The 11,536-nt window shown below is 56.3% G+C and overlaps 1 protein-coding gene across 1 annotated transcript; it reads left to right on the top strand.

The window, feature by feature from the left end:
* Window positions 1-430: 430 nt before the first annotated feature.
* On the top strand, window positions 431-9,773 carry LOC140695781 (myeloperoxidase-like). Its single transcript, XM_072958946.1, has 13 exons — window positions 431-524; window positions 657-750; window positions 1,075-1,250; window positions 1,474-1,597; window positions 1,691-1,820; window positions 1,908-2,113; window position 2,410; window positions 2,958-3,276; window positions 5,150-5,310; window positions 6,942-7,197; window positions 7,655-7,825; window positions 8,598-8,835; window positions 9,566-9,773. Exons 1-13 carry the CDS (start codon window positions 449-451, stop codon window positions 9,771-9,773), a joined length of 2,160 nt encoding a protein of 719 aa, XP_072815047.1. The 5' UTR covers window positions 431-448.
* Window positions 9,774-11,536: the final 1,763 nt, after the last annotated feature.

Here is an 11,536-nt window from a genome sequence, read left to right as displayed (position 1 = left end):
GTACTCCCTGGGGACAGCACCAGTCTACGCACACAATGGGGAGCTGAGAAACTCTGGGGTGGTGATGCTAAGTTCAAAGACTGGAGACAGTTCTGGTCCCTCTTCTCCTGCCCATCTCTCTGATCTCAGGGAGCTCTTTTGTGCACCCCAGCTCTGGTGGGGGAGGAGAGTTCAGTCTCCAGGGACGGGCCTCCTCTGCCCTGCCCCTCCCCCAGCGTGGAGGACATAAAAGCCCAGATTCAGCTAAGAGGGGATGCCAATGCCAGGGGGAGCACTGGGACTTTGGAGGTGGGGTCCCGGACTCCGTCTGTAGGCAGAACCTGCCGAGGGGTTGCTGGGGTATGAAGGTGGGAGTGAGGGGCCTGGGAAGGGAGAGATGTGGGGCTCTCTTCTCCCAAATGCACTGTGGCCTTTGGACACTTACTGGGCTTGGGGTCTTGTTGCAGAGATGAAGCTGCCCCTGGCCCTAGCAGGGCTCCTGGCCAGTATGGCCATGCTCCAGCCCTCTGGGGGTGCCACTCCAGGTAACAGCTCAGAAAGAAGGGAAAACGTGGTGGGTTGGGGGAGGTTCTGAGTTTCAGGGATTCCACATGGGCTCCGGGACCTGATGGGGACTTTGGGCCCATTCCTGACCTCGGGATCCCTGTTCTGAGCAGCAGTCCTGAGGGAAGTGGAGACCTCGGTGGTGCTGACCTGCATGGAGGAGGCCAAGCGGCTAGTGGACAAGGCCTACAAGGAGCGGCGGGAAAGGTGGGGCGCGCACTGCTGGGCTCTGGACAAGGCTACCCCGGACCTCTCAGGGAAGAAACAGGCAGCGGGGAATTTGTGGGTGGGGATGGGTCCCTCTGTCTGTCTGCCAGTCTTTATGTCTCTGGGTGTGAGAATATCTTTAAAACCACGCCTTCCGTGGCCTAGTCTCTGGATACCCAGGTCCATATCCTGTTTATTATGAGAAACCTGCTTCCTGACTGTGGGTCTGCCTACACTGTCCTTCGTGTCCCTCGCCTGGGCTAGGGCTCTGTTGCGTGTCTCTGCCTGGTTTCTCTGGCTCTCACTCCTCCCTCCTCCAAGCAGCATCAAGCAGCGCCTTCGCAGTGGCTCAGCCAGCCCCATGGAACTGCTGTCCTACTTCAAGCAGCCAGTGGCAGGCACCAGGACAGCGGTGAGGGCTGCTGACTACCTGCACGTGGCCCTAGGCCTGCTGGAGAGGAAGCTGCGGTCCCTGTGGCCAGGCCCCTTCAACGTCACAGGTACCACCCCCCGACAACCCAGCCCCTCACTCCACTCGTGACCCTGCCTGGTGCCTCCAGCCATCTCCCAGCAGTTCCCCCAACACCCCGTTCCAGGGAGTCTCGGGGCCTCCTGGCATCTCCTCCATGTCCTCAGACTACACCCTCAACCAAGGCTTTTCAGCCTAGGATAGAAAATGGTGGGGCTCGGCAACCACCCACGCCCTACTTTCCTGGCCCACAGATGTGCTGACGCCTGTCCAGCTTAATCTGCTGTCCAAGACTAGTGGCTGCGCCTACCAGGACCTGGCGGTGAGGTGCCCCGAGAAGGACAAGTACCGAACCATCACCGGCCAGTGCAACAACAGGTGCAGCCTCTGCGCAACGACTCAGGGTGGGGTCCCAGCAGCCCGGGGCCACCTGGTCCCAGCGCCCTGTCCTCTCTCACCACCTCCCTGCAGGCGCAGCCCCACACTGGGGGCCTCCAACCGGGCCTTTGTGCGCTGGCTGCCAGCAGAGTACGAGGATGGCTTCTCCCTGCCTTTTGGCTGGATGCCAGGGGTCAAGCGCAATGGCTTCCAGGTGCCCCTGGTGAGTGCTGGCCCGTGGAGGGGGCGAGACCCCACTGAGGCCGAGACCTCGTGGAGTCCAAGCCCCCTGACTCCCCGTGTCCCGCAGACTCGCGCTGTCTCCAACGACATCGTGCGCTTCCCCACGGATCAGCTGACCCCGGACCAGGAGCGCTCACTCATGTTCATGCAGTGGGGCCAGCTGCTGGACCATGACCTCGACTTCACCCCGGAGCCGGCCGCCCGCGTCTCCTTCCTCACTGGCCTCAACTGCGAGACCAGCTGCCTGCAGCAGCCGCCCTGCTTCCCACTCAAGTTGCTCCCTCCTTGCCCCAAACCCAGCCTGCTGGGTCAGGGGTCGGGGTGGATGAGGGGGCATCGGTCTGGAAGGGGCCACCTCCCTCGGTGCCCAGCTTTCCTTCCCCAGCTCCCCAGTAGGGCTGGCCCTGCCCACTTCCCACTGTCCCTCCAACCTCTGTTTGCAGGTACCCCAGGCTCAGTCCTCTTTCTTCCCCACACAGGGCTCCCTCCCCACAGTCCACAGCACACAGATCCTGGGTTGTGGTCTTAGAGCCGGCCGAGAGCGGACTGGTGTGCTGAGGCACATGCAGAGTAGAGTGGAGGAGAGAAAGGAAGTAGAATCTGAGAGAGAGGTAGAGAAAGACAGGGCCAGAATGCAAGACAGGAAAGGGACAGGGTAGAGAGACAGTTACGAGAGGAACAGAAAAGGAAGAGGAGGCCGGCAGGGTGAAGACCAGATTCAGAAGACGGAGTAGGGAGGAGCAGACACAGAAAAGAGGAGAGAAAGGAGGTTTGGGGAGAAGGGGTCAGAGGACTGGCCCGCCCACCTCCAGGGGGCCCCACATCCCCCAGGTCAACGTCCTAGTCATCACCCCCCAGGTCAGAGGAGCTCTGCTGGTGGAACCGCAGGCCCACCAATCTTTGTGGGCTTTGAGGGGTCTCCTTGCAGGCTGAGGGGGCCAGAAGTTCCGAAGAACTCCTTTTTGATATCTGGGTCTCCCCTTCTGGTCCTGGGCTCCAGGCCATACCCCCTCCCCAAGATGAGATCAAGGCCTTCAGGAGGGTGGACGGGGGAGAGCCACTCCTGACCTCTGTCCCTGCCCTCGGTGAGCCCGCTGGGCCTCTCTCCATGCTGCAGATCCCCCCCAATGACCCCCGCATCAAGAACCAACGTGACTGCATCCCCTTCTTCCGCTCCTGCCCGGCCTGCACGGGGAGCAACATCACCATTCGCAACCAGATCAACGCGCTCACCTCCTTCGTGGACGCCAGCATGGTGTACGGCAGCGAGGACCCCTTGGCCATGAGGCTGCGCAACCTGACCAACCAGCTGGGGCTGCTGGCTGTCAACACCCGCTTCCAAGACAACGGGCGGGCCCTGCTCCCCTTCGACAACCTGCACAATGACCCCTGCCTCCTCACCAACCACTCTGCACAAATCCCCTGCTTCCTGGCAGGTCAGTCCTGGGTGGGAACCTGGGCTGATACAGGGGTGCCCCCTGCTGGAGCCACAGCGGGCCTGTTTGCAAGCCGCTTGTAGATTTGAATTTAGAGAGACTCTCCTCACCAATTTCAGATTAATCCAGTTGCCTTGGTAACAAGGTGGATGAGCCAGAAAGGCAAAACCAAAACCAACAAAAAACAAAAACCCAGACCTAAGAAGGAGACTCAGCGATGGCTAAGGATCTTCTGTCCATCTGTCCCTCTCTTTCCCTTTGGGCTCTGGGAGCGAGGAGAGTTGAGTCCTCCAGGGACAGGGAACTAAAGGGACCACAGTATCCAGTATGGTAGCCACTAGCCACACAGGGCCATTTTCATTTACATTTAAGTTAATTTAAATCAACCTAAATTAAAAACTTAGTTCCTGCACTGCACTAGTCACGTTTCAAGTGCTCAATAGCCTTATAGCTAGTGGCTTCCATGTAGGACTGCTCACATGCAGAACATTTTCATCAATGCAAAAAGCTATATTGGACAGAGCTGCTCCAGAATATCACCTCCTAACCACCTTGATTCCCTATAATAAGAGAGGGTGGGATTTTCGATGTGAAAAACTGGCAGTCCTAGGGATATGGCTGGGGCAGTGATGGTGGCCATGCCCAGAAATTTTCTAATGACTTTTAATGTAGACCAGTAGTGGGTCTGAGGCCCTTCTCTCTGGCCTCCCAATTTCTCCTCTTGGTGGCTTCCAGTGGCTGGGCCTTAGGGAAGAGGATCAAAGTCAGTGACTGTAGAGAGGAGATCAAGGTCACACCAGGATGAGGGGGGAAGGTATAGCTCAACATGGTAGAGCATGTGCTTTGCATGTATGAGGTCCTGGGTTCAATTCCCCAGTACTTCCTCTAAAAAAAAAAAGGAAATAAATAAATAAACCTAATTACCTCCCCACATCCCCCCCCAAAGTCACACCAGGGTGGACTTTCTGGGGTGAGTGGTGGAAGAGAAGCTCTCCTCAGCCTCCATGTGGTGTTGAGCCACATGTCCTCAGCCTGGATTGTCATGTTGGCAGGTTGTGGGATGGAAAATCTGCTCTCAGAGAATCTCCTTCCACCAACCTTTAGAACCTGGGGAGGACTGAACCCAGTGTCCTGCAGGAATGGGCCTGGCCCTAACCCTCTGGTCCTTCCAGAGGAGGTTTAGTGGAGGACTGGAGGGATCAGAGGGTCTGACTTGATGCTTTTGGACAGTCTCAGGTGTGGACTTCAAACATCCTTAGCCTTGGCCCCCTCCCCCGATCAAGCTACACATCAGTACATAGAATGGGTAACGGCTTTCCAGAGTCCTATGTTGAGAAGGATTTTGAGGCTGCATTCAATTTTAGCAGGAGAGAGGGATGTGATCATATGCTGCATCTGGCATGGGCAGAAAAATAGGGGGAGCCAACATGCATGCTACTTTGTGGACTTTCCTGAGTCAAGAGAATAAGTCAGCCAGACAGTGTTCATGGATCTCCTACTTTGTACCAGGCATTAGGTGTATGTTGGATAGGAGGGTCAGACACAAAATGGCACAAGCCATGGTCCTTGTCCTCAAGGCTCTCCCAGTCTCACATATGGGAAAGTGGCAAATCATATGTTAGATCTGATGCCTACTGAATGAACATTTCCAACCAGCAGTGCCACTAAAGAGGGGCAAAGCTCTTGTGGTGGACCAGGGCATCAGGGGATACCTTCTAGAGGAGATGAAAACTGAGCATGGCGTGGAAAGATGGGTGGAGAGGAGGGCTGGGTAGGGGGCATTTCAAGCCTTGGCTTGGGAGGGAGCTTCAGTGGAGCAAGTACTTTCTGGGAGGGAGGTCTTAAGCTTGACAGTAGCTTTTGCATCCCCAAGGGGACTCCCGCTCGAGTGAGATGCCTGAGCTCACCTCCATGCACACACTATTACTGCGGGAGCACAACCGGCTGGCCACAAAGCTCAAGCGCCTGAACCCCCGCTGGGATGGAGAGAGGCTCTACCAGGAAGCCCGGAAGATCGTGGGAGCCATGGTCCATGTAGGCAGTCCTGCGCATCGGTGATGCTGGGGCTCGGCAGACTTGGGATCCAAATGCTCCTCTGCCACATCCTAGCTGTGCAAATTAACTTTCATGAGCCTCAGTTTCTTCACCTATGATACTGTGAGGATTAAATACCTGGCAGATCCTAAGTGCCTGACAAGTGTCACTTGCTTTCTCTCCCTTCTTCTTTCCTGTCCGCCAGGAATGGTACTGGGACGTTTAAACAGGTGGGACTAAAGTGCCTGGCACAGTAGCTGTTCAGTAAATGCTTCTCCTTTCCTTTGTTTCATTGTCGCTCTTGGCTTCTTTACGCACACACACCCCCCTTCTTTACGGCTCTATCACAGCTCCCCACTCTCCTTCTTTTGGGGCCAACTGACATCCTTCAAAGCCCAATGACCCCCATTCCTGGGCTCTCAGATGTCTGCCTGTGATCCCTTAACAGATAAAGCACATTCTTCACTGGGCATGTTTCCCCTAACAAACTAATAGCCCTGGGTAGTGCCTAATCTCACAACAGCTCAGGCTGGCTTGTTTCAGCCCACCTTATCAGACTCATAAATCCCCGGTGTCCCTTCACGGACCCTAAACTTCTTACTTCACCTACAGCCAATCAGAGACTTGTGCACAAGCCGATCAGTCACCTTGTGACCTGACCTTATAAAAGACTCCAACAATTGGCCCTCGGCGCTCACATTGGCACCTCTCATCTCTGTGGCCTGCTGTTGTCTATGGCAGTGTACCCCTAATAAACTCCTTTACCATTTCCTCCCTCATCTCTGGTAAATTCTTTTACCAACCCGTGTCACCGGCCCATCACGGACTGTCCCACTGTGGACCACGACGCTTATCCTTGCTTGTCCCTGGGCAGTGTTCCTGGGTCCCTCCTCCAATTTGTGCTGCTTCAGCACGCCCATCCTCTCCTGAAGCCATAAACACAAACACACACACACCGCCCCGGCCCCCACCTTGTTACTATTCCTAGATTCTGTGGGGGAGAGAGTTGCAAGGGCCGTTGGTGCATTTTTGATTTGCATTAAGAACTTGAGTGAGATTTGTTTAAGCCTCAGAGGAGATTCCAGAGTCTAGAATCTAGAGTGAGACTATTTCATCTCTTCTGGGAGAAGTCATCCAGGACATGGCCCTTTTCACTGGGAGAAGTCACCTAGGAGACTCTTCCTTCTTGCCTTTCCTCCTTCTACAGACAATTTATTGAACCCCACTGTGAGCCAGGCACTTGCTGGGCACTGAGTAATTTCAAGAGAAATGAGAGACAACCCTTGTCCTCAATGAGCTATAAGTTAGTAGGAGAAATGAGACATTAGTAACTCCAGGGCAAGGGAGCTATTGCAGGGACTAACGAAGCCTTTTGTCATTTAATCCTCTAAGGCAGAGGGCAGCTTAATTACCCTTAATTTACATTTGAGGAACTGGGGCTCAGAGTGGTTAATAATTGGCCCAGAGTCACACAGCAGGCAGGCAGTAGAGCCCTGTCTTTGCCTCTTGGTGCCACTCTGTGAGACCCAGATCCAGTGCTGTGGGAGGCAAATCCCTGGCTACAGGGGAGGAAGGGATCCCTGAGCCAGGAGCAGGTGGAGAATCTGCAGGGAGGGGTGATTTTTGTTTAGATCATCACTTACCGGGACTACCTGCCCCTGGTGCTGGGGCCAGAGGCCATGAGGAAGTACCTGCCCAAGTACAGATCCTACAATGACTCGGTGGACCCTCGCATCTCCAATGTCTTCACCAACGCCTTCCGCTATGGCCACACCCTCATCCAACCCTTCATGTTCCGCCTGGACCATCGGTACCGGCCTATGCAGCCCAACCCCCGTGTTCCGCTCAGCAGGGTCTTTTTTGCCAGCTGGAGGGTAGTGCTGGAAGGTGAGCAGGGCCTAGGCCAGGAGGGAGTGGGCCGGCAGCCGAGGTTGGGGTGGGGGCAGGCTTGGTCACAGTGAGCTCGGGCGGAATAAACCCTCTTTCCCTCTTATTTTAGGGACCTGATCTGACTTTCCAGCCTCAGTTCACCTGATTCCGCTTGCCCATCTAATAATAAAGGGTGGGGTGGAGATGGCTTTTAGGGAGCTGGCTCCTTCCTGTGGGTTGTGACTCTCAGTGATGCAGGAAGCCAGCGTCTGGGAGCATGGCAACCTTGCCAGTCTGAATGGCATGATCCCTAAGACCTCAGTGCCCCAGCGAGGACCTGCCCCCTGGGGACACCGTGGCGCCAGGAGCCACAAGTGCCCGGCCCTCTTCTGCAATCCCCCTGGTTCTACCTTACTCCATTTCAGCTCTGAAACTGAGCCAAATCCTTCCCCCACCCTGGCTCCTCTTGCCCCAGGTGGCATCGACCCCATCCTCCGGGGCCTCATGGCCACCCCTGCCAAGCTGAACCGCCAGAACCAAATCGTGGTGGATGAGATCCGGGAGCGGCTGTTCGAGCAGGTCATGAGGATCGGGCTGGACCTGCCCGCTCTGAATATGCAGCGCAGCCGGGACCATGGCCTCCCAGGTGAGGGGCTGCAGGAGTCCCCCTGACCCTCCCCCGCTTCCCACCCAGGGCCCTGCTGTCTCCAGTGTCCCCAGCTGCCCAGCCCTGCGCCCACCAGCCTTGCTCTTAGGAAGCCATCCCAGCTCAGGCCCTTACCTCTCCCTGGTCCATTTCCAGCTCCTCTCACCCCTTTTGTGTTGCTGTAACCCTCCAAATTGGAGCATCACCATAGCAACAACAAGCCCTCCCACCCCCAGTCTGAAAACCTGTTTCTACTACATTTCATTTTGTTTCATCTTACATGAACTCTGAGAGGAAGAGATTATTGTCACTTCAAGTCTACCCGTGAGGAAAGAGGCTTGGAGAGATTCAGAACCTGCCCAGGGTCTCCAGCCTCATCAGTGACAGAGCTGGAATTTGAACCCAGATCAGCCTAACCCCAATGATACGGGAGAGCTGGTGTGGCTGATCCTTTGAGGCAAACTGTGCCCCTCGCGGTCTGAGATTTCCAGAGGGGCAAGGAGATGCTCCTATTCTTGGATCTAGCAGGAGTTATGCAGTTAAGGATTTACCTCAGGGTAGGAGGGCACAGGGAAGACAGAGAGGCTCCTGGAGAGACTCAGCTGTCCTCAGGCTCCCAGAGAGGCCGGGGGTTCCCTGGGGGTTTACAGTGGGGTGGCAGCCCCTCCATATCCTCCTCTCTCACGTGTACCTCTGTATGTGGCCTCGGTGTGTTGGGAAGGTGGGCTAACTGGGACCCACCCACAGCCACCTCTCCCCTCCCCGCATACAGGATACAATGCCTGGAGGCGCTTCTGCGGGCTCCCGCAGCCCAGCACAGTGGGCGAGCTGGGCACGGTGCTGAAGAACCTGAACCTGGCGAGGAAGCTGATGGCCCAGTATGGCACACCTGACAACATCGACATCTGGATGGGCGGCGTGGCTGAGCCCTTGAAGAGCAAAGGCCGTGTGGGCCCGCTCCTCGCCTGCCTCATCGGGACCCAGTTCAGGAAGCTGCGGGATGGCAATCAGTGAGGAGGCAGCCGAGCGGCTCAGGCTGGCTGTGCGGCTCCGGGCCTGTCCCTGACCCCCTGGGGGCCCCTCTTCCTCCTGAGAAAGGAAGGGCTAGGAGGAGTCCGTGATTTCCCACTGTGTTCCGGGGAGCCTCCAGGTCACCCCTAATGTGCTCTGAATCTGTTGATGGTGTAGCAAGGAGGGACTTGGGCCTGGCTGTGAAGGAGGGAAGCGAGACCTCGCTGCCACGCCAGTCACTGCTCCGGGTCTCAGGGCGCAGCCATGGCGCTGCCTGTCCCTGTTGAACAGTCCAGTCATTGCTTCCCCAGCGCCTCTCCCACTGTCGTTCCACTGTCATATATCTCTCATAGCCACTTCTCACCTCACCTGTATTGTGCTTTTAGGAAAATCGGGAAAAAGGTGGACAATTATTAAGCACTCCCAAGTTTCTTTCTACCCTGTGGATATAGCCCAGGGCCAGGGCACAGGGCTTGGTGAGCGTGTGTGGGCCTGGCTCCCTGCCTATCATTAGTGGTGCTCTGGAGGCAGGAGGTAGGCAACTGGGCAGCCATGAGTGGGGCTCTACTTGTTTGAAAGCCCCCGGGCTTTCTGAGAGCCCGGAGCTCTCCTGTGCTGCAGGGCTGCTGTCTGCATGGTCCTCTTGCGTCCAGGATCAGCTCTGGCCAGTTGATGCCCTCCCAGCCCAGGAGAGCCTCGGTCACAGTGACCATGGGTGTTCCCGTGCAGGTTTTGGTGGGAGAACAAGGATGTGTTCAGCATGCAGCAGCAGCGGGCCCTGGCCAAGATCTCCTTGCCCCGCATCATCTGCGACAACACAGGCATCACTGTCGTGTCCAAGAACAACATCTTCATGTCCAACACATTCCCTCGGGACTTTGTCAACTGCAGTACACTCCCTGCCTTGGACCTGGCTCCCTGGAGGAACAGGGACTAGAGGCTGGGTAAGGGGGTGCAGTGTGAGGTGAAGGCCGGGCATACCTGGGCTGGCCAGTCGGAAACACAGAGATCTCCCTTCCCTGGGTGAGCCCATCCCTGTTCTTGGTGCCAGCCGACAGAGGAAGCGAATGACTAGACATTCACTTGTGTGTGTGTGTGTGCACGCGCGTGCACGCGCATGGGTACGCGTGTGCATTTCATGTGTGTGTTGCCTATGAACACAGGTAGTGTTTTGTGTGCTGTGTATACGTGTCATTTATGGGAGTGTGTGCTTGCTGTGTCTATGTTAAGTGTATGGAAGGCAGCCGAGCAGATTGGTGAGGAGCACATGCTCTGGAGCCACACTGCTTGGGTTCAGATCCTGCCTCTGCAGCTTACCAGCTGCGTGACTTTGATCAAGTTCCTCCACCTCGCTAAGCCTGAATTTTCTTCTTTGTAAATGACAGCTGTTGTGGCTCCTTAGCGGGTCCATTTGCATCCTCTAGTACTTTGTTGAGCACCTACCCCCTGCCAGTCACTGTGCTAGGCTTGGGAAAAGTCAGACACCGTGTCTGGCCCTCGTGGACCCTACAGCTTGACAGTGTCCCCGGTCAGCAGAGGTGAACCAGTGACCCCCGGAGGAACGGCCATTAGCAGTGTGAGGTGGTTGAGTTATGAGCCCAGGCGAGTCAGGCTCAGTCCATGGCTCCCCTTTGGCTTCCTTACCCTGTTCTCTTGCTTATTCACAGGAGCCTGCCTGGAGAGGAAGTAGGGCCCATTGGCCCTTTGGTACCGTTTGTTTATACCTGATGATTATTCTAATAAAGCGCCACTGATAGGGACCTTCGCTCTGTCTGAGTCTGCAGTGGGGCTGGGTCCTCAGTGTGAAGCTTGCTCTGGGCTCTGAACTTGAACACAGGTGGGCTGTGCCTCAGGGCCCTTCATTTTCTGAACTGGAGGTCAGGGCATCCAGGAGTCCTCTTCTGGCCAATTCCTATATGGAAGGCAGTCAGTTCTTAGAAGCCTAGGTGCCAGGCCAGACCTAGCAGACCCTCTTCCGTCACCTTCCACCCACACTACCCCAGAGGACAGGACTTGTGGTCACCAAGCCCTTTTGTTCATGCATGGCTCCGGGAAAGATTTGCTAACCGCTCACTCCATGTCAGGCCGGTGCCAAGTGCTGGGAAATAGAGGAGACACAGCTTTCCTGGGAGAGAGAAAGAGCTGGGGGGTGATGGGAAGGTAGTTTCCTCCCCAGATGACAGGGCATGACTGGGTCCTGCTTCTCTGCAGCTGGCACAGTGATTCAGAGACCCTCAGGACAGTTGACTCCTTCTCACTCCCACCTTCACGTGGCCAGGTTCCCAGACAGGAGCAGCACATGGCTGCACTGAGGGAGGGGAGGGAGGATACGTCCCTATTAATCTTGCCTAGAACTTCATCCCTATAAATGACTGATGGGTCCCCTCCCCATTCCCTCCTTTCTTCCCACATTCGAGGAGGGGCACCCACACCTGAAACTATGCAGGACGCTGGGGCTCAGGTACCCTGAGGCGCCCCAGGCAGTTATATTAGCATCTCACCATGTAGCTGGATACAGACTGCTCATCTCCGGTTCACTGATGGTGACAGGGGCCTTCAGGGAGGTTAAGGGACTCATGTGAAGCCTCGAAGAAAAGGTGCCAGAGCCAGGGCTGCAGCCCCGGTCTTCAGGGTCCTGGGCTAAGTGCCTCCCACCCACGCCCTGCCAGTCAGGGGATCCAAAGGCCCCAGCTGGCTGAC

This window comes from Vicugna pacos, chromosome 4, assembly GCF_048564905.1.
Source record: "Vicugna pacos chromosome 4, VicPac4, whole genome shotgun sequence".
Classification (NCBI taxonomy): domain Eukaryota; kingdom Metazoa; phylum Chordata; class Mammalia; order Artiodactyla; family Camelidae; genus Vicugna; species Vicugna pacos.
The sequence above is the reverse complement of the archived record's forward strand: the minus strand, read 5'-3'. Positions and strand labels throughout refer to the sequence as shown.